Genomic DNA, 23,958 nt, shown 5'->3' with positions numbered 1-23,958 from the left:
AAACGCTGTCATTCTCAGCAGGCAAAGCCGCTAGGGGGCCCTGTCACAAACTAGTTACAATTTGGCAATAGACAAGCCTCCATAATCTAGCAGCGGAGGAAGCGCAGTGTACCCCCGGGGACCCTCTTTGTTCTGGAGATTGAGGCGAACGCCCGTGTCTCCCTGCGGAACTAGCAGGAATTTCCCGAAGCAGCTTTGAATCCGACTTTGAAACGCGCTGACACGTTCTCGAACACGCAGGTTTCAGCAGGTTTGGTTGCCGACAACGCGTCAAGCCCTGAGGAACAATGGAAACGAGCACGGACACAGGCACGGCCCTCAGGGAGCGTGGGGCTGTGGAGAAGTTGTTAAGCGCCCCAATAAGAGGGAACAAACCGGACGATCCAAACACCGTGAAGGAGACGAGGGAAGGTTTCTCTGAGGAAGCGACGCCCCATGAACAACCAGGCAAAAAGGGCGGGAAATGCATTCCACTGAGGGAGCAACATCTTTTATGGCTTCATCGGTTAACTGGGGCCCCGTGTTTCCTTTGGTGAGTCTCTCTAGTGACGATGGGAGGAAAAATGAAGCAATCATTTTAAGAATTAAGCCTTGTTGCCTTCAACGGTCTGAGAGCCCCGGGGAGCGCCTGAGCCCAAGCGGGCTCGCCACCCCAAGCCTCGCCTTGGCGTTCTCGCGAGGTCCGCACGTCGTCGAAAGACCCGCCAGGTGCGCGTGCGCGGTTCGAGCGGGCGCGGGAGCGGACGGCGGTTAGAACAGGAGCGCGGGGGCCTTGGCTGGGGCGCGGGGATGCTGCGGCCTCTCTGCGTGTGTGTGCTGTTGCTCGGGCTCCCGCTGGTTCGGGTCTCTCTCGAGCTACGCGACATCAGGGAAGCCAGGAAGCTGTGCGGCAGGCACCTCCTGCAAGAAATAGTAAAACTCTGTGGCGATGCTAACTGGAGCCACTTCGAGGAGGAAACCCCCCCACCGCTGCTCTCCCAGGCCACCGTGGGGGTGGAAACCTTCATCCCCGACCGCTTGGAAAGCACCCAAACCACTTTCCCGGTCTGGGGGAGAGGCGCAAACCCAGGTAAAAATCTAAACCGAAGGCATGTTTGTTTATCCCTGTACATTGCCTATCCCCAAATCTGCGCTCCCAGTCGGTGAGTTCTCCAGGAAATGGAATTGGTGCCTAGTACACAGGTAATTTAGAGTTTTTATAAACCAGTATGTTGAAGATATACCAAACTTCTGTGAAGCTTTTTAACTTACGAGAAATAAGTATACACATAGAAGTCTACACATTGATGTAGGAATGCTGCTCTTCCCCAGCTTTCTCTTTCTGGAATACCCTTGTCACCTGGCAAACTCCATTTTGTCCTTCAGAGCCTAACTTGGGTATCATTTTCCCCATGAAATCATCACTCACCCTTTCATAGCTACTCCATTCTCCCTTCTACGACAGTATCGGACACGTAGTTGTATTTGACTAGCCCAGGACCCGCTACATCATTGGCCCTGCCCGGTGCAAGATAAAAATGCAGGGCCCTTGCGCCAGCCCTGATGGCCTAGTGGTTAAAGTTGGGCTCTCTGAACCAGAAGGACTTTCAACTAGGCACTGGGGCTTTGGGAAGGAAAAAAAAAAAGATTGGCAACAGATGTTAACTCAGGGCGAATCTTCCCCAGCAAAAATAAAAGTCTCCTACAGAAAAAAAAATGCAAGGCCCCTTGTTCAAAAAGCAGGAAAGAGCCATTAAAAGTGCTAAAATATAAAGCTTTTTTCCTTTTTTGTGCATATCTCGTCTGCTCACAGACGTTATTTATTGTCACATCAGACTTCACTTAAAAGTTCACACACTTAACACTTCACTTACAAGTTCAAAGATAAAATTTTGAGAATTTGAAGACTGTGACAATAGCACCTTACAGGCACGCATTAACTTCTTTTTAAATGAATGAATGAAAAAGATTATTACTGCTAAGGGAATGAAAACTTTTAAAGACGGAAACAATGGAAACCATCAGACTGAATCTTCGTCATTTTCTATCAAAGCTACCTACGCATAAACTCACTTTATCCTTTTCTTACAGTGGAGGAAGTGTCTCTCCCCAAAGTCTTCTACTTCTGCTTTTATTACATCAGTGACTCTCACACTTTAATGTGCATGTGAATCACCTGGGGAATACTGTTAACATACAGATTCCAATTCAGTAAGTCTGGGGTGGGGCCTGAGAGTCTACAGTTTTACAAGCTCCCAGGTGATGCTGCTGCTGCTAGTTGGATAATGCTTTTTGAGTAACAAGGGTCTGCTTCACCTCTCTCTCTCCCTCTCTTGTTCTTTTTGCCCAGAAGTGCAAGGAGGACCTTCCCTTTCTACTTGATGTTGGATAGGCATTTCTTTCAAATCAAATACTGTGCTCTCACTGCCTCCTATAGACAAAATGTTACCGTCAGATATCCAAGCTCGAGTTTTGTTATTTAAAAAGAGCTTGACTTCCTTTTCTTGAAAACGAGACTATCTCAGACTGCTCTGGATACTACTTTCTTAATTTAAAAAAGTCCACGTTAAAGCTCAGAGCTGATTAACGACCCCTTTATTTCAGGTGTTATTCACACTCTCCTGGAGGAATAAATGTCATTAATTAATGAGGAGGAAGCTGAAATGAAACAAAATTTGTTGGAAATAAAAACATATCTGACAGTATTTCAGAATTGTCATACTCATTAAACATAGTTACAATGGGAACTATGTAAGGGGCAGTTTGCTGAAGTGGAAATATCATGTGGCAATAAAGCCATAGTTGTTTTAAAATGTGTGGAAGAATGAAAAATAGATTTAGGTTATCAATATGAATTTGTATTAAAATTTTTTTAATTATTAATCTGTAAGGAAAGATTACATTTAATCTGTCCTCTGAATTTCCAGTGAATAATTTAGAAGCTGTAGAGAGGTATGTGTTCCCAGTATAGAATTCCAATATAGAATATATAATTATGCCATTTCTTTTGCATGTGAATGTGGCTGAAAGTTGATTAACTTTTATTTAGCTTGTACCAGCAGGACACATTTCTGTTAGATCAAGTCAATAATCAACAGTTTTAATCTTAATGAAGAGATAGTTTGGTACACTCATCCAAAACGTTTTTTTCTAGAGCTATTCATATATAACTTGAATCTGAAATTGTGTGCTTCTTGTTAGTGGATCCTGAAGGTAGACCATGTCTCCAAGACCTACCCCAGAATGTGGCACCATGAAACTAACATCATATTTCTAAATTCTGGCTGAGTATAGTGCATCTCAGCTCTTAGTGCCAGGTGAAACCATTAATATTTCATCACCAGCTTTTCATAATCCGTAACTCCCTCCAGTTAGATTGGCCATATCCCCCTATTCTTGGTCTTCATTCATCTATTATTGGTTTTTTGTTTTTTAGATATCATTATCACAACTGGGCCATGCAGGACCCCTCTTTTTTTGTATTAATTCAACACAATTTGAGTGCCTGTTATGTGCCAGGTATTCTTGGCACCTTGCTTGGGACGTAAGAGGGAATGGTTTCATTCAGGAGGTAGTGAAGGCTCCTGTCCTCATGACGCTTACAGAATAGTGAAGATAGACGCTAATAGTGAAGATAGATGATAAACATAAGTAAATTATACAGTATGTTAGATGATTAGTCTTCACACATCTCCTTTCTCTACTCCCATTCTCCTCCTCTCATAGGCAGCCATTCCAACGTGTGTATTATATATTTTTTGTATATGTTTTTTGCAAATTGTGCGTTGTTTCCTGTGCATGTATCTTAAAAATATATCTAAATGGTATTTAAGATCTATATCCTATTGTTATATGAACATTTAGTCCATTGCTTTCAAGTGCTGCATAGTACTCACATGCGTTCCCCACATTTTACTTCCTCATTCTTTCAGCAATGAACACCTAACTTATATAGCCTGACACTATAAATAACACTGCCATGAACATCATTGTATGTGCCCACTTATGGACCTGTGTGGACATTTCTCTGGGTTATATACCTAAGGGTAGAATTGCTGTGTCATAAAATATATGTATGCTTAATTTGCTTGAGGTGTGTCAGTTTGCTCTGCAGAATGGCTACACCAATTTATAGTTTCATCACCAGTATATGAGGATTCCTGTGTTCTCATATCCATGCCAATAGTTAGCATTATACAATTTTTAACTCTTGCCAGTATGATAGCCAGTTTCATTTTTCTCTTACTTGCTCTGGATTTGAGCATCTCTTCATTTGCCTATTGGCCTTTTGGGTTTCTTTTTTCTAAAAGTTTCCTGTTTATATATTTTGTCCATTTTTTGTTGGAATTGTTATTTTCCAGTTGATTTGTAACAGTTATTTGAAATCTAGGTACAATAGTAACCAGTTGTTGGTTTTAGATATTGCAAATATGTCCCATTCTATCATCTATTAGCGTTGTTTGACAGAAAGCCCTAATTTTATATAATTAGGCAATAAGTGTTTTGCCTTATTGTTCATACTTTTGAAATTTTGTTTCAGAGGTCTTTTTCTGTCCCTCTGTTAACTTTATAGTTTTACATTTCTCATTAGGTCCTTAATTCTTCTAGAACCCATTTTTGGTTCGGTTCTGGCTAGAGATGCTGTCTTAGTCTTCTCAATAAGTCTTATTTTTTTCTCTACATAAGGAGCTAGTTTTCTGAATGCAATCTACTAGATCATTCTTTTCTCATTGATTTGTAGAGCCACTTTTATTGTTTATTAAGTTTGTCTGAGCTTCCTATTCTGTTTAATTGGTCTTCTTGTTTGACCTTGTACCATTACAACACTTTTTAATACTATGACTCTGTAGGATGTCATGTATCTGGGAGGGCAAGTCTCCAATGTTTATTTTTTTCCCTTTAAGATTGAATAAGCCAATCCTCAACCTTTATTCTTCCATATATATTTAAAAGTAAGCTTATTGAATTTTTTTTAAAAATCCATCTGGAATGTTAATTGGGATATATGGAATATGTAGATTAATTTGAAGAAAATTGGCATGTTTTTAACATAAAGTCATTCCAACCGAAAGCATAGAATATCTTTGTATTCTATTTTTAGAATTTTAAAGTTTTCTCTATGGAGACTTTCTTTATTGTTGGTTAACTTAATGCTTAATACTTTGGGTTTTTCTGCTATTGTAAATGCTTGTTAATTGTATTTTCTAGTTAGTGATTGTTGGCTAGAGAAATGTAATTTTCATAGGTTGATCTTTAGTAATTATGCTGAACTATCTTAATAGTTCTAACAGTTGGTTTCTGTGGATTTTTCTATCATTTGCAAATGATAGTTTTGTCACTTCCTTTCTAAACCTTATACAGTCTTCTTTTATTTTTCTTATAGCATTGGCCAGGTCCTCTAGCACTGTTAAGTAGTGATGATTGTGGGATGTTTCATCTTGTCCCCAATTTTAAAGGGGAATGCATTTAAATTTCTCCATTAGGTATAATGTGCTTAGGTTTGTGCTATATAACCTTTGCTAAGATAAGGAAGCTTGCTAAGAGGTACTTTTTTATCATTATGAATAGGGCTGAACTTTATTAAGGCCTTTTTTGGAGCATCCTTTTGCATAATCATATGATTTTTTCTTTTATTAATTAATTCAGGAAATACTTATGGGGTAGGTACCTGCTAAGTGCCAGGCACTACTCTAGACCCTTCGGATACATCAGTGAACCAAACAAAGATCCCTGGCATCATGGGGCTTTCATAAGTAAGAAAGGTAATAAGTAAATATTAGAAGGTAATAAAGCTATAGAAAAATAAAAAGTGAAACAGGACAAGGGAGATCAAGACTGCCGGTGGTTGGAGGGTAGGGTATAGTATTAAATAGTGTGATCAAGGTAGTCCTCATTGAAAAGGTGAGATTTGAGAAAGGAGGTAAAGGGGTTAGCCAAGTAGATAACTGGGGAAAGAATGTTTAGGCAGAGGAAAGATCAGAGCAAATACACTTCTGCCTTGTGTATACAGCAAGGAGGCCAGTGTGGCTGGAGCAGAGAGAGTGAGTGTTCTGGAAGTAGTAGAAGGTAAGGTCAGAGAGGTAACAGGCAGGCCAAATAAAATAGAGTCTTTTAGACCCTTGTAAGGTCTTTGGCTTTTACTCTGAGTGATGCAGAGAGTCAGTACAGACTTTTGAGCAGAGTAATGAAATAATTGACATTTTAAAGGGATCACTCTGGCTACTGTGTTGAAGATAGACTGTAGGGAGGCAAGAGTAGAAGTAGAGAGACCTGTTAGGGAGGATATTAGAGTTGATAGTAGTTGGATGAGGATAATAGCAGTGGAGGTAGTGAAAATTGTTATTTTGTAGATATATTTGGGTAGATTTTATGTGAGATATGAGAAAAATAAAAAATGACTCCAATATATTAAAAATAAGCAATTCCAAGCTTTTTGCTTTGAATACCTGGAAGGATAGGGTTGCTGTCACCTGAAATAGGAACGACCTCAAATGGGACAGGTTTGGAAGACAACATCAGTAGTTCACTTTTGGACACGTTGAGTTTGAAAAGTTCAGGTGGACTTTTAAACATGTTGAGTTTGAGACATTGAAGTGGAGAGGTTGAGTAAGTGGTAGGATATATGAATCTGGAGTTTGGAAGAAAAATCTTGCTTGAAGATAGAAATTTAGGAGTCATAGGTATATAGATGATTTTTTGAACCATAAGACTAGATGAGATCACCAAAAGAGTAAGTATAAATAGAAAAGAGTACCAAGGACTGAGCCCTGGGAGACAACAGCATTAAAAAGTTGAAGAGGAAGTACTTGCAAAGCAGTTAGAAAAGGGGAAAATGTGTAGGAAAAAGAGTGAATTGGTGTCCTGCAAACCAAGTGAAGAAAATGTATCAAGGAGTGTTTTTTGATAAGTCAAATAAGATGAGAATTCACTGTTGAATTTAGCAAAAGTGGGGGTCATTCGTGACCTTGAGAAGTTTTGGTGGAGTGATGGAACAAAAGCCTGATTAGAGTGGGCTTAAGACAAAATGAGAGAAGAGGAATGAATTCGTATATATAGAAAACTCTACCAAGGAGTTTTGCTACAGAGGGGAGAAAAGAAATAGGATGGTAACTGGCAGGTAAGAAGGGCCAAGAGAAGTGGGTTTTGGTTTAAGTGGGAGAAATAACATATTTGTTTGCTGATAGGAGAGATTCAATAGAAGCGAAAAATTTATGATGAAGGATATAGAGAAGCATTGCTGGAGTGATGTCCTGGAGTAAGCAAGAGGAGATGAAATCTAGTCCATAAGTGGAGGAATTGGCTTTAGAGTGGATAGTTCACCTATGGAAATAGAGGAAGGCAGAGTATATGGGTACCGATGTTAAGAGATGAGTAAAAAAATGATGAAGGGAGCAAATGTAAAGTTCTCTTCTGATTCCCTCAATTTTCTCATAAAGTAGAAAGTAAAACCAGCTGAAACTGATGATGAAAGTCTATTAATATGATAAATTGCATTGATAGATTTTGTGACCTTGACTATCCTTGCATTTCTGGGATAAACCCTTTTTTAATATATTTGTAAAATACGTTTATGGATTCAGTTAACTAATATCTTATTTCAGACTTTCAAATAAACATTTGTAAGTGAAATGGGCTTATACTTTTTTTTTTGAGTCTCATATTGTTCTTACCTAGTTTTGGAATAAAGATTATGCTAGCTTCGTAAAATGAGCTGGACAGCTTTTGCTCTTTTCCTGGAACAACTTGCATATGATTAGAATTTACTGTTCTTGAAAAGTAGGTACAACCTACTTTTAAAACCATCTGTGTGTGTCTTTTTTGAGAGGTGATAACTATGACTGCCCTTTTAATTTCTTTAAATATTGTCGGTATGTTTAAGTTTTCTGTGTCTCCATGTGCCAATTAAAGCATCTTGTATTTTTCTAGGAATTCATCTATTTCATCTTGATTTTTAAATGTATAAGCATTCATAATATTCATTTATTTAAACAATTGGTTATATATGTAGTTCTTTTTTTCCTACTGTATTTTCCTGTATTTTGTTCATTTTCTTGTTTCGTTTTTCTTGGTTAGTCTGGCTAGAGTTCTATTTTATTAATCCTTTTAAAGAACCGACTTTTAGTTTTCTAAACCTTTATATTGTTTTGGTTCTGTATTTTGTTGATTTCTTTCCTTACTTCTTTGGGTTCTCTCTCTTCCTCTTTTTCAAATCCATTGATTTAAATGCTCGTTTTAAACCTTTCTTGTTTCCTGATGCGTACAGCTTGTTTCCCTTTAAATTCCTTCTCCAATTTAATATGTAGTTTCCATTAGCTAGTCCCTAATTGCCTTCATTCATGAAAAAGTTTCCTTCTTATTGTCTGCCTTTTTTCCTTTAAGTGGCAGAACATGGCACATCTCATCCAGGAAGCCCTTTCTTCATCCTGCCTAGACGACCTACTTCACTTTTTCTCTTCAATTTTCTCTGTTAATTATGACATTTTAATTGATCACATATTTGTCTGTCTTGGATGACAGTATTTATTTACTACTGTCTCTTTAATATGTATCCTAATGTTTTATTGTTGCTCAATTCAGCTTAGGCATTTATTAAATACAAAGATTAAAGAGTATTCTAATAGGACTCTAACTGCAAGAGATAGTGATTCAAGTAAATAACCTCAAGAAAAAGTCAGGGGGGCGTAAATCATTATAAAAATAAGATCTAGAAATGGTTCTGGAAAGCCTAAGGAATTATATGAGCTCTAAAAACCACCCCCTCCCTCTCTCTCCCTGAATCTTTTCACCTCTAGTATTTATGTTCCTTTATAACTTTAGCTTGTCATGACAAGCCTCATAGTATCCTTTGTTTTGGTTTTCACTAACTCATCTTTTTCTCATTACTTCTTAATTCTAATTTCAAAGAGAGGAAATCTGATTGGGCCAGCTCCTTTTTTTCACATGGCATGGATTACTGGCCACTGTAGTAGACTGATTTCTTTGGGGTCAGGTGCCAACCTCCAGTCTGTTCAACTGTGGCTATAGGGTGGAGTCACGTGTTTCAGCACATGGCTGCCTAAGCAGTGGCTATGGGCAAATATATCCTCCTAGAAGGGAGTGTAGAGAGACAAGGGCAATGATAGAAATCCAGCAAGCCTCCAAATAGCTTCTGGAGTTATTTCAGTTTCTTTCCAGTATTACTGAATGAGTTAAGAGCAGTATAACAGTAGCAATCAGTTCATTGAGCATATCACCACTTCTCCATTTCTTTATATTTCGGTGAAGAACAAAATGGCTTTTACTAAACCACTTAGTTATAAGATGTGCATAAAAAGACAAATAGCCCAATTGAAAAAATGGGCAAAGCATTTGAATAGACATTCCTACAAGAGGATATACAATAAGCACGTGAAAAGATGCTCAGCATCATTAGTCATTAGGTAAATGCAAATCAAAACCACAATGGGATACTATTTCATGTCCTTTAGGATGACTATAATCAAAAAATGGAAACTATCGAGTGTTGGTGAGGATGTGGAGCATTTGACACCCTAGTATGTCAGTGGTGAGATTATAAAATGGTGCAGCCACTGTGGAAAACAGTTTGGCGGTTCCTCAAAAAGTTAAACAAATTGACCGTATGATCCGTCAATTCTGCTGCTAGGTATATACCTAAGAGAATAGAAAGCACATGTTCAAACAAAAGCTTGTAAGTGGATGTTCATAGCAGTGCTATTCATAATATCCAAAAAGTGGAAACAACCCAAATGTCCCCCAACTGATAAATAGATAAATAAAATGTGGTATATCCATACAATGGAAACCTTTTCAGCCATAAAAGGAATAAGGGACTGATACATGCTACAACATGGATGAACCTTAAAAACATTTTGGTAAGTGAAAGAAACCAGACACAAATGTCCACATATAGTATGATTTCATTTCCAGAATAAGCAACCATAGAAATAGGGAGTAGATTAGTGGTTGCCAGGGGCTGGAGAAAGAGGGCAATTGGAGTGATTGCTAATGGGTATGGGATTTGGGGGTGGGCGGGGTGGTGATAGAAATGTTCTGGAACTAGATAGCGGTGATGGTTGCACAACCTTGTGAATATACTAAAAAACACTAAATTGTATAATTTAAAATGCTGAATTTCATGGCGTGTGAATGATATCTCAAAAAATATTTTGTGTGTAAAAAATGTACAAAGTTTTCTAAGCCTTTTTATAAGAAAACACTATTTACAACTGTTTTAGTTAAAAATATATATTGCTTTTGAATAACTATTTTATTATTTAAAATGTGATTACTCACAACTAGAAGGACCCACAACTAAAATATACAACTAGGTACTTGGGGGATTTGGGGAGAAAAAGCAGAAAAAGAAAATGTGATTACCTATTTTTTAATAATTATCTGACTTTAGTATTCCATTATTTGATTAAATTTTCAGCTAAAGGAAGATTTTAATAAAGTAGGATTTTTTCTTGTCTCTCAACAGTCTCTACTTCTGCCTCTCAGGAAGAAGCAATAAACAGTTTGGAGATGCAGTCATTGCCTGAGCATCAGTATAAAAAGGCCAACTTGCCACCTGATAAGACAAGAAGATTTTCCTCTTCAAAAGATATCAATTCATATATTCACGAGATTGTAGAATTTCAGAAGAAAAACACAAACAAAATTAGAATCTTAAGCAATTTGTTTTGGGGGAATCATCCCCAAAGAAAACGCAGAGGATACTCAGAAAAGTGTTGTCTTAAAGGATGTACAAAAGAAGAACTTCGCATTGCATGCCTTCCGTATATTGTTTATAAAAACTAAAGCAAAAAGGATCATCAGTTGTGACTGAGATAGACTAACCATCATAGGAATTATACTAACTTAATAAAAACTTAACATATTTACTTTTAACTTATTTTTTTGGTAATTGTCCTTGTAGGGTTCTCTGCCGTAAACATCTGAATGTACTTGTAAGCACTTGACAATACTTTTTGGTGGTAATAGGAATCTTATATTTCCTTTCGTGACCCCTATTTTTCATATATTTTTATATTTGAAGAAGATGTTACTGGCATGATCCGTGTATACATCTAAGAATTACCTGTTCATTCTTGTTGTGGTGGTGGAAATTCTCTTAAGCTGCCTATAGATGGATTATGGAATGTTCTGCATTCCATCTATATGACATACAGACTGATGCCCATGACTATTAGGCTCACTCCAGTATGCCAATACATCTGTCCCACCAACTTAAAAATAACTAACCAACTGCCACTCCTAGTAGGAGTTGTTATACTATAATAGTAGGTACACTTTAAATTGCTTGAGTTTTATTATAGTAACTGATCAGAAATCTTTTCACAGTTTCTCCTGAGGACTTAGAATTCAATGAATGTCTTTAGGTTGTAAAATCTCTCCAAGATATTCTATCTTTGCTTTGAAGGTACTGATATAATGTGACACACTATTCTGGCTTAGTTAGAATATAGTGCTGACGGAGCTAGCAGCATTAGCATCACCTCAAAACTTGTTAGAAATGCAATTCTAAGGTCCCACCCCAGACCTCTTGAATCAGAAACTCTGGCTATGGGGCCCAGCAGTCTGCTTTTTTACAGACCCGCCAGGTCATTCTGAAGTAAGTTAAAGGTCGAGAACCGCTGGTAATAAAGTCACTATATGAACATTTTTGAAACCCTGCTGTTTATGTGCTTGCATTTCTCAACTCAATATAGATGTTACAACACTAAGTTTTTGGTGTATTTTGGGTGTATTGGACACTTTGGACACAAGGTGAAAAATATGTGAAATTTTTTAAATGCTACAAATAGAGCAAAGCTTAATCCAAAGAATCCAAAGTGGAATTCATACTTTCCACCATTAATTAAGGGATAAGCATCACTTGAAATCTTTCTCTAGTTTCTTTCCCAAATATGTACTGTAATGTTCTTTTCAATTAAATTTTTTATTCCTACTTGGCTCTGTTATTTCTTAGGACAAAGGTTCTTTTCCACATATGTCTACATCATATACACTTACAATGCATTAATAAATTTGTTTGAAATTTTTTTTTTACCAGTTCCAGGCTGTAGTCTACATTCAGTTATTTTTCTAAATATAGGGAGCCACTCGTTTAGATATAAAATAACAGATTATATCATGGTTGAGTGGTGGAGTTAGTCTGCTAGGTGTTAGATGAAAATGTCCCATTGAGAATTATCTATGCTTAGGCCAAAATACAGCCGTGCAGTTGAGCCAGTTTGAAGAATTATAGGTCTATACTTGTAGTTTAAGAATAAAAATAGTTTATTAGCTTACTAACCCATATATACACATCAAAAGTCCAAATTAGAAAATCATGAGATTAACCAAGTGTATTACTTGCATAGTTATATACTTCCCTACCCACTTTACTAATTTGTATGTTAGGCTGTATTTAATTTGCTTTTTAGCTTAGTGCCTGTCTTTTAATATTTATAATTATGCTAACAATAATTTTGTGCATTTGGATAGAACATTCCCATTTTCCTTATGGATTCCTTAAAGGAATCCTGAAGCAGAAAAAAAATGAATGAAAGCTGAGATACCTTGATATTAAGCAACTCGTTGAGGCTCATTCATCTTAAGTTCCTTGCTAGTTAGTGGTAGAGCTGGATCAAGATTCTAATCCTAGCATCTTGTTCAGTACTCCTGATGTCAAGAAATCATGAGCAGAAATTATCCATACATATTTGTTTGAAGTTTGTTTATTTGGCCTCTACTTTGTTTGGCATCTCTATTGGTTAGCAATCTATTGGCTCTAAGCCCCAAATCTCCTGTTCTTTATTCTGCTTTGTGATGCTGGGACCTGGATCCTGTAAATCACACTTTTCCTTTACTAGCTGGCTTCTTAGGTTCTGCCAGTGGGGCACTAGAGGGAACTCCTTTCCCTTTTGCTCCCTATTTCAATATCACCCAGCAGCATTTCTGCACACTGGTAGTGGCAGTTTGTTTCACTTTATCCTTAACTTCCATAACCAGCTTCATCACTTTCCCTCAGAGGTACCAACACCAGCTGACTGGTGCCCCTTTCTCAAATGTCTGAGTTCCAACTCTGTGGGAACCCTCCACCAAGCTCTTACGGTACAAGCATCAGCTGGGCAGCACATTCTCCTCAAAGATCTGGGTCCTAGCTTGTTGCATGCCCTTCTTCCAAGCTTTTACATGTTGATAATTTCAACGTCTTTCCTTTGTTTAGGCATGGTAGCCGCTTCGTAAAGTTTTTTTTAATCTCTGTATTACCTTAATGTTTGACTTTTTTTGCTTTTCAGTCCTCTAATACGTCTAACCAACTCTTTATATTAAATTTCCTGTTAAAATACCTGCTGTGGTTTCCGTTTTCTTGAGTGGGCTTGGATGATAAAGCTGCTGACAGTGGTTCAGAAAGTCGTTTTGAATTGGTTTAAGGCAAGGATGATAGTAAATGAGTTTCATCTTAAATGGAAACTCCAAATCATTAGTAGTGGCTTGCTTGTTTGCAGTCAATCCTGGCCCAGGTAACCACTGTCAATATTGGTAAGTCTTTCCTTTTCCAGAATTTAATATAAATGGAATCATATGGTATATTTTCTTACGTCTGGCTAATTTCACTTAGCATAAGGTTTTAGAGATACCTCAGTGTTGTTGCATGAATCAGTAATTTGTTCCTTTTAATTTTTCATAGCATTCCGTTTTATTAGGAATAGAGCTTCTATAAACATTCATGTACAAGATTGGTGTAGACATATTTTTTGTTTGTTTGTTGTAAGATTAGCCCTGAGCTAACATCTGCTGCCAATCCTCCTCTTTTTTGCTGAGGAAGACTGGCCCTGAGCTAACATCCATGCCCATCTTCCTCTGCTTTATATGTGGGATGCCTACCACATCATGGCTTGACAAGTGGTGCGTAGGTCCACACCTGGGATCTGAACTGGCGAACCCCAGGCCACTGAAGCAGAACATGTGAACTTCACTGCTGTGTCACCAGGCCGGCCCTTAGACATATGTTTTTATTTATCTTGGGTAAATATGTAGGAGTGGCAAAGCTGTGGCATATGATAAGTATAAATCTGACTTTGTAAGAAGTCGTCAAATTGTTTTCCAAAGTAGACTCCAATTGCTCCATTTCCTCACCAATGCTTAGTATTATCAGTCTTTTTAATTTTAGCTATTCTAGTGAGAGTGTTGTGGTATCTCATTGTGGTTTTATTTTGCATTTCCCTAATGACTAATGATGTTGAGCCTCTTCATATGCTTATTGATTATTCATATGTCTTTTATGAAGTGTTTGTACAAATCTATGCCCATTTTTAATTGGTTGTGTTTTTAAATTAATGAATTGTAAGACATTTTTATAAATTCTTGATACAAGTTCTTTGTCAGATATATGAAATGCAAATATTTCCTTCCACTATGTGATTTGCTTTTTCATTTCCTTAATATCTTTAAAAGAGAACTTTTTAATTTTTATGAAGTTCAATTTATCAATTTTTCTTTTATAATTGGTAATATTTTGCATTTTATATCGAACAAATCTTTTCCTTTTCCAAGTTCAAGATATTCTCCCAAGTTTTCTTCTAGAATTTTTATAGTTTTAGATATTATGTTAGGTCTATGATCCATTTGAGTTCATTTTTGTGTCTGGTGAAAATAGAGGTCAAGATTTATTTTTTCCAAATGGCTAACCAGTAGTTCCAGCCTATTTATTGTACACTATTCTTTCATCCAGTGACATTGGCATGTCTTACAAAAATCAATTGACCATGTATATAAGTGGGTTTATTTCTGACACTCTATTTTGTTCCAGTAATCTACACATTTTCCTTATGCCAGTATCACACAGTCTTGATTACTGTAGCTTTATAAGTCTGGAAACAAGGTAGTGTAAGTCCTCCAAGCTTTGTCTTCTTTTTCCAAATTGTATTGGCTATTCTTGATCCTTTGTATTCCCATATAAATTTTAGAATCATCTTGTTAATATTTATAAAATTCTACTGGGATGATGGTTGCAACTATACTGAATCTACAGATTAATTTAGGGAGAATTGAGTTGTCTGATCCATGAACATGGTATGTCCCTCCATTTTTTGGTCTTCATTAATTTCAGCAATATTTTGTAGATTTTAGTGTACAGTTCTTACAAATATCCTGTTAAATGTATCCTTACATATTTTATTTTTATGCTACTTTAAGTGCTATTTTTAATAATTTTATTTTCTAATTGTTGCTAGTATCTAGAAATAGTAAATTTTCATATTTAGGCCATATATCCTGCAATATTTAAATTCACTTATAAGTCTAGTAATTTATTTTTTTTGTAGATTTCTTAGGATTTTCTGCATAAATAACATCATCTATGGGTAGAGACAGTTTTATTTCTTCCTTTCCAATATGATGTCTTTTATTTTTTTCTTCCTCATTGCATTGCCTACGGCCCCCAGTAAAATGTTGACTAGAGAGCGTATCTTTGCCTTCTTCCAGTCCCAGGGGGAAAGCATTGATTCTTTCACCATTAAGTATGATGTTAGCTCGACTTTTGTAGATGCACTTTATCTGATTGAAAAACTTCACTTCTATTCCCAGTTTGCTGAGAGTTTTTATCATGAGGGAATGTTGAATTTTGTCCAGTGCATTTTCTGCATATGTTGAGATGATTATGTGGGTTTTCTCCTTTATTCTGTTAATATGATGAATTTCATTGATTGATTTTTTTGAAAGTTAACCTAACTGTATTCCTCAGATAAAATCTGAGGAATCTGTCATGATATATTATCATATATACATATATATATATATATATATATTTCTTTTTTCCTGGATTTGCTACTAGTTAAGGGTTTTCGTGTCAATGGTCATAAGGGATGTTGGTGCATAATTTTTTCTTACGTCTTTGGTTCTGATATTAGAGTAATGAGGGCTTCATAAAGGGAGTTGCGAAGTGTTGCTTCCTTCTTTACTTTCATAAAGAATCTGTGCAGGATTATATTATTTCTTCCTTAATTGTTGATAGAATTTGCCAGTTATTTCAGGTTCAAGTTTTCAATTATAAATTCAATTTAAAAATACATATAGTGCTATTTAAATTTTTTATTTCTTCTTGAGTCTGTTTTGGCAGTTTTTTCTTTCAAGAAATTAGTTACTAATATCTAAGTCCTTAGTCATATTTATTGGCATAAAGTTGTTCATAATATTTCCCTCATCATCCTTTATATGTCTGTAGGATCTGAAATGGTAACCTCTTTTATTTCTGATTTTGGTAATTTGTGTCCTTTTTTCTTTTTCTCTTGATAATTCTACCTGAGGTTATCAATTTTATTGATATTTTCAAAGTATCAGCTTTTGCCTTTGCTAATATTCTTTATTGATTTTTTCTATTTTGTTGAATTATGCTTCTAGCTTTATTTTTTCCTCCTCTTGAATTTAATTTCCTTTTTATTTTCTAGTTTCTGAAGTTATTGATTTTAGATCTTCCTTTTTAGAAGCATCTAAATCTATAAATTTCACTCTAATCACAGCTTTAACTGCATATATATTTTCATTTTCATTCATAAATATTTTCTGTTTTCTCTGGTATTTTTTCTTTGACCCATAGGTTATTTCTGTTTTTAAAATTTCCTATGTTTCACAGCAATTACCAGATATCTTTTATTAATTTCTAATTTGAATTGTGTTGTTTACAGAGAAGAATATTATTTTAATCTTTTAAAATTTCTTGAAAATTATTTTATGGCCCAGAATAATCTTCATGATTATTCCATGTGCACTTGAAATAAATGTATATTCTGCTATTGTGTGGTGTAGTGTTCTATAATTGTCATTTAGTCAAGTTGGTTGGTTGTGTTCAATGTTCTCTATCTTTACTGATCTTGCTGTCTTGTCGTTCCATCAATTAATGAGAGAAAAGTGTTGAAATGTAATTGTGCATTTGTCTATGTGTCATTCTAGATCAGTTATTATTTATAATTCTTCATGTATTTCAAAATTCTGTTACTAGGTGCATGTCATGTCTTATTGATTAATTGATCCTTTGGTTATTATGTTTCCCTTTGTCACTGGTAATATTCCTGATATTAATATAGCTGCTCCAACTTTCGTATTAGTGTTTCCATCATACATAATCTCTCACCCTTTTATTTTTAAACTATCTTCACCTTTATATTTAAAATTGGTTCCTTTTAAACAGCATTTCGTTGGTTCTTGCTTTTTGATTTTGACAATATATGCCTTTTATTTGGAATATTTAGATCATTGATTAATGTAATTGTCAGTATTGTTTGGGTTTAAATCTACACTCCTGCTATTTTTTATTTGTCCCATCTGATCTCTGTTCCTTTTTCTCCTCGCATTCTACTGGGTTGAATTTTTTTTTTATAATTCCATTTTATATCTTTTATTGGTTACTTAGCTATTTCTCGTTTTAATTTTGATATTTAGTGGTTGCAATTTAGAGTCCAATTTAGACTTTAGCTTCTTAAAATCAGCCACTTCTGATAGCTTTCCTGAAGTGTTTCTACACTACAAAGTCATGATCAGCATGAATTGTAAATATACCTCCTTCTTTGCAAACATTTCTCAGGTCTGCTCCATTAAAACCATCTGAAAGCTTCATAATTGCTTTTAATAATCTATTTTATCATGCTTTGTAATGATACCGTTATGGATTTTCAATATATCTAATCTTGCTTATAAATAAATCAATATATGTTTTTTCTATTTACCTGAAGACAGCAAAGCAGGATCTATTGTACAAGTTTGTAGCCATGATCATTTTAACTCTATGCAGAGTACTAAATCCATCCATTTGATTAACTCCATTAAAATCCTCTGAATCTATCAACTGGAGTACTTTCAGAAAACCAACACCCACCAATGGCATCTATTTTATCCATTAAAATGATGCATGGCTGATGATCTCTGGCATAATTAGACATTTCTCCAATCAAATGAGCACTTTCACCAATGTACTTGTCTATGATAGAACTAGATACAACTTTTAAGAAATTGCAATCCAGCTGACTCTTGCTATTAGTGTTTTTCCTATAACTGATGGTCCATATAACAAACAGCCTTTTAGAGGTATTATCCCTACATTGGAATAATTCTAGATTTGTAAGAGGTAGTTCTATTTCCTCTCTTAATTCTCTGATGTGTGCTGAGACACACACCTCCCTCCCCGCTCCAATCTCAGAAAAAGAAATATTCCCTGTGTCCTTATGAGACATGCTGTAAACCAGTGGATCTTGGTAAATATCAGTGTAATCATATCCAAACCAACTTATTCCTGGCTTCAGCTTACTTTTTTCAAGCTGACAATGACAACCCACAACATATCTTGGTCCATTTTTAGCTTTAACAGTGAATTTTTCTTCAATTAATTCCTTAAGTACTTCACCCACAATCTGCCCAGATCATTTTCAGACATTTAATATTTATTAGTAAGCTCTTTTAATTGTTCCCTTAAATATTTGACAGCTATTGATCTTCTTGTGCTCCAGAACCTTTTTTGTGATGTCTTGAAGCTCATGATCTCTATGTTCTGCCATGATGAGATGCCATCACTCATAGGCACTGGGGTGGGGGAAGAAGTGGGATGAGGGATGACAGCAGCACTGGAAGGAGGGGGGGTGGATGGCCCTGACCATTCCAATTGTCTTTAAAGGAAATCAAAAAGAAGAAAGAAAATATTTTCTATTTGCCCTCATATTCACCATCTGGCTCTCCTTATTCTTTTATTGTAGGATCAAGTTTCAATGTGGTATAATTTTCTGTCTGAAGAACTTCATTATTTCTTTTAGTATAAATAAGCTAATGATGAATTCTCTCAGCTTTTGATTTTCTGAGAAAGTCTATTTTGGAGGGTATTTTATATAAAATAAAAGTCTTTGGAGGGTATTTTTATTTTGGAGGATATTTTATATAATTCTAAATTAACACTTTATAATGTGCCTTGGTGTGGCTTTAATATGTTAATTCTGCTTAGGGTTTGTGATCTTCTTGAATTTGTGGATTTACCGTTTGGAATTTAGAAAAGTATCTGTCAAATTTTGAATTCTCCTCTCCTTTTTATTCTGGGACTCCAATATACAGATGTTATACTGCCTGATAACGTCCCACAGTTCAGTGTGGCTCTGTTTTTTTGTTTTCTCTTTTCTTTCTCTCTTGCTTATTATCCAGTGTCCAAATATAGGTGTTTCATGTTTTGTCCAGCTCTCTGGTTGCTTACAGGGGACAGGCAGATCTGGTCCAATTTACTCCATCATGGCTAAAAGCAGAAGTCTCAGCTTCATTTTTTAACAGATTATTGTGCTGAGGTCCTAATAGCTTATATTGTGAAATTTCAGTGGTATATTATTTGTCAGCCACCATATATATGTGCCCCCTTTACCTGTTATGCCCACTCCCCCAACCCCCTTCCCCTCTGGTAACCACTAATATGTTCTCTTTGTCCATGTGTTTATCTTCCACATGAGTTAAATCATGCAGTGTTTGTCTTTCTCTGTCTGGGTGATTTCATGTAACATCATACCCTTGAGGTCCATACATGTTGTTGCAAATGGGACAATTTTATCTTTTTAGATGGCTGAGTAGTATTCTGTTGTATATATATTCTACATCTTCTTTATCAATTCATCAGTTGATGGGCACTTGGGTTGCTTCCACACCTTGGCTATTGTGAATATGCAATGAACATAGGGGTGCATAAGTCTCTTTGAATTGTTGATTTCAAGTTCGTTGGATAAATACCCAGTAGTAAGATAACTGGGTCGTATGGTATTTCTATTTCTAATTTTTTGAGAAATCTCCATACTATTTTCCATAGTGTCTGTACCAGTTTGCATTCCCACCAGCAGTGTATCAGGGTTCCCTTTTCTCCACATCCTCTCCAACACTTTTTATTTCTTGTCTTGGTAGTTATAGCCTTTCTAACAGGTGTAAGGTGATATCTCATTGTACTTTTGATTTGCATTTTGCTAATGACTAGTGATATTGGACACCTTTTCATGTGCCTATTAGCCATCTGTATATCATCTTTGGAAAAAAGTCTGTTCAGATTCTCTGCCCATTTTTTGATTGGGTTGTTTTTTCATTGTTGATTTGTGTGGGTTCTTTATATATTTTGGAGATTGAACCCTTGTTGGATATATGATTTGCAAATACTTTCTCCCATTTAGTGGGTTGTCTTTTCGTTTTGTTCCAGATTTCTTTTGCCTTGTAGAATCTCTTTGGTCTGATGAAGTCCCATGTATTTTTTTCTTTTGTTTCCCTTGTGCAAGTAGACATGGTATTTGAAAAGATGGTTCTATTACTGATGTGAAAGGGTGCACTGTCTATATTTTCTTCTAGGAGTTTTATGGTTTCACGTATTACTTTCAAGTCATTAATCCATTTTGAGTTAATTTTTGTGTATGGCAAAAGATAATGGTCTACTTTCATTCTTTTACATGTGGCTATCCAGTTTTTCCAACAGCATTTATTGAAGAGACTTTTCTTTCTCCATTGTATGTTCTTGGCTCCTTTGTTGAAGATGAGCTGTCATTAGAAGTGTGGTTTTATTTCTGGGCTATCAATTCTGTTCAATTCATCTCTGTGTCTGTTTTTGTACCAGTACCATGCTTTTTTGTTTACTATAGCTTTGTAGTATATTTTGAAGTCAGGGATTGTGATATCTCCAGCTTTGTTCTTTTTTTCAGGATTGCTTTAACTATTAGGGGTCTTTTTTGGCCCAAGATGAGTTTTGGGATTCTTTGTTCTGTTCCCGTCAAAAATGTCATTGGGATTCTGATTGGGATTGCTTTAAATCTGTAGATTGCTTTAGGGAGTATGGGCATTTTAACTATGTTTGTTCTTCCAGTCCATGTACTTGGAATATCATTCCATTTCTTTACATCATCATCGATTCTCCAATAACGTCTCATAGCTTTCATTGTATAGGTCTTTAACCTCCTTGGTTAAATTTATTCCTAGATATTTTTTCTTTTTGTTGAGATTGTAAATGGGATTGTATTCTTGAGTTCTCTGTTACTTCATTATTAGAGTATAGAAATGCAACTGATTTTTGTAAGTTGATTTTGCACCCTGCGACTTTGCTGTAGTTATATTTCTAGTAGTTTTCCAATGAATTCTTTAGGGTTTTCTATATATAGAAGCATGTAGTCTGCAAACAGCAAGAGTTTCACTTCTTCCTTGCCAATTTGGATAACTCTATTTCTTTTACTTCTTGCCTAGTTGCTCTGGCCAAAGCCTCCAGTACTATGTTGAGTAAGAGTGGTGAGAATGGGCACCCTTGTCTTGTTCCTGTTCTCAGAGGGATGGCTTTCCATTTTTCACCATTGAGTATGATGTTAGCTGTGGGTTTGTCATATATGGCCTTTATTACGTTGAGCTACTTTCCTTCTATGTATAGTTTATTGACAGTTTTTATCATAAATGGAATTTTAGATCTTGTCAAATGTTTTCTCTGCATCTACTGAAATGATCATGTGGTTTTATTCCTCATTTGTTAATGGGGTGTATCACCTTGATTGATTCGTGGATGTTGAACCATCCTTATGTCCCTGATATAAATCCCACTTGATTATAGTGTATGATCCTTTTAGTGTATTGCTGTATTCAGCTTGCCAATATTTAGTTGAGGATTTTTGTATCTTATGTTCATCAGTGATATTGGCCTGTAATTTTCCTTCGTGTTGTCCTTGTTTGGGTTTGTGATCAGGATGATGTTGGCCTCATAGAATGAATTAGAAAGTGTTCCAACTTCTTCAATTTTTTGAAATAGTTTGAGACAGACGGGTATTAAATCTTCTTTGAATGTTTGGGAGAATTCTCCTGAGAAGCATCTGGTCCTGGACTTTTATATTTGGGGGAAGGTTTTTGATTACTATTTCAGTCTGTTTACTTGTCATTGGTCTATTTAAATTCTCTATTTCTTCTTGATTCACGTCTGGGAGGTTGTATGAATCTAAGAATTTATCCATGTCTTCTAGATTGTCCAACTTATTGGCATATAATTTTTCATAGTACTCTCTTAAAATCCTTGTATTTCTGTTGTATCATTGTCATTTCTCCACTTTCATTTTTAATTTACTTGAGTCTTCTTTTTCTTTTCTTAGTGTGTCTTGCTAAAGGTTTGTCCATTTTGTTTATCTTCTCAAAGAACCAGCTCTTAGTTTCATTGATCCTTACTACTGTTTGTTTGGTTTCAATTTAATTTATTTCTGCACTGATTTTTGTTATTTCCCTCCTTCTGCTGACTGTGGGCTTTGTTCTTCTTTCTCTGGTTGTTAGGTGTAGTTTAAGTTTACTTATTTGAGATTTTTCTTGTTTAAGGTGGGCCTATATTGCTTTGAATTTCCCTAACACTGCTTTTGCTGCATCCCATATGAGTTGGTAGGATGTATTTTCATTTGTCTCCAGATATTTTCTGATTTCTCCTTTAATTTCTTCATTGACCCATTGGTTGTTCAGTAGCATGTTGTTTAGTCTCTACATATTTGTCAATTTCTCAGCTTTTTTCTTGTAGTTGATTTTGAATTTCACAGCATTGTGGTCAGAAAGATGCTTGATATGATTTCAGTCCTCTTACATTTATTGAAGTTTGCCTTGTTTCCTGACATATAGTCTATCTTTGAGAATGTTCCATGTGCACTTGAGAAGAATGTCTATTCTGCTATTTTGGGATGGAATGTTCTATTTGTATCTATTAAGTTCATCTGATTTAGTGTTTCATTTAAATCCACTATTTCCTTGTTGATTTTCTGTCTGATGATCTATCCATTGATCTAAGCGGGGTGTTGAGGTCCCCTACTGTTATTGTGCAGCTATTAATTTCTCCTTTTAGATGTTAATAGTTGCTTTATGTACTTTGGTTTTCCTGTGTTAGGTCCATATATAAGTGTTATGTCCTCCTGGTGGAGTGTCCCTTTCATCATTATATATTTCCTCTCTTTGTCCTTCATTGTCTTTTTAATCTTGAAGTCTACTTTGTCTGATACAAGTATGGCAACACCTGCTTTTTTTGTTTGCCATTAGGTTAGAGTATTGTCTTCCATCCCTTCACTCTGAGCCTGTTTGTCTTTAGAGGCGAGATGTGTTTCCTGGAGGCAGCATATTGTTGGATCTTGTTTTTCAATCCATCCAGCCACTCTGTGTATTTTGATTAGAGAATTCAATCCATTTACACTTAGAGTGATTATTTCTTTATGAAGGCTTAACACTGTCATTTTATCACTTGTTTTCTGGTTGTTCTGTATTTCCCTTGTTTCTTGTCCCATGTATTTCTAACTGCCAGTTCAGTTTGGTCTTTCTCTATGATGGTGTTCTCATTATCATTTGTGTCTCTGTTCTGATTTTTTGTTTAGTGGTTACCATGACGTTTGTATAAAAGACCTTGTAGGTGAGATAGTCCATTTTATGTTGGCCTCTTATTTCCTTAGTCTAAGCAGATTCCATCCCACTGCTCTTCCCCATCTAAGTTATTGTTGTCACAACTTATTCCATTGTGTTGTGTTTGTGATTAAAATGAAGTGATCCTAGTTATTTATGCTTTCTTTCTGTTTATCTTTAATGTTATAAATTGCTTACCTCTTCTGACAGAGAGCTGCAATTTTCTGATTTTGTCTATCTATTCATCTCCTTACTCAAGGATTTGTAAAGGCTTTTCCCCCCCAGGTATGAGGGCTTTCTTGATCATTTCTTGTACATGGGGTCTTATGGCAATGAACTCTCTCAGCTTTTGTTTACCTGGGATTTTCTATTTCTCATCATATTTGAAGGATATTTACACTGGATAGAGTATTTTTGGCTGAAAATTCCTGTCTTTAAGAATTTTGAATATATCATTCCACTCTTTCCTAGCCTCTAAAATTGCTGCTGAGAAATCCACTGAAAGCCTGCTGGAGGTTCTCTTGTAGGTTATTTTCTTTAGCCTTGCTGCCTTTAATATTTTTTGTCATTGACTTTTGCCAGTCCTACTAATATATGCCTTGG

The 23,958-nt window shown here is 35.8% G+C and overlaps 1 protein-coding gene and 1 pseudogene across 1 annotated transcript; one reads left to right on the top strand and one right to left on the bottom strand.

Moving 5' to 3' along the window:
- Positions 1-789: 789 nt before the first annotated feature.
- Positions 790-11,765, top strand: INSL6 (insulin like 6). Its single transcript, XM_046664947.1, has 2 exons — positions 790-1,069; positions 10,460-11,765. Exons 1-2 carry the CDS (start codon positions 790-792, stop codon positions 10,777-10,779), a joined length of 600 nt encoding a protein of 199 aa, XP_046520903.1. The 3' UTR covers positions 10,780-11,765.
- Positions 11,766-17,373: 5,608 nt separating this feature from the next.
- On the bottom strand, positions 17,374-18,515 carry LOC124240792 (26S proteasome regulatory subunit 10B-like; annotated as a pseudogene).
- Between the last annotated feature and the right edge of the window lie 5,443 nt (positions 18,516-23,958).

Source organism: Equus quagga, chromosome 6 (genome assembly GCF_021613505.1).
Source record: "Equus quagga isolate Etosha38 chromosome 6, UCLA_HA_Equagga_1.0, whole genome shotgun sequence".
Lineage (NCBI taxonomy): Eukaryota > Metazoa > Chordata > Mammalia > Perissodactyla > Equidae > Equus > Equus quagga.
Note: the sequence above shows the minus strand (reverse complement) of the source record. Positions and strands in the feature narration are given on the sequence as shown.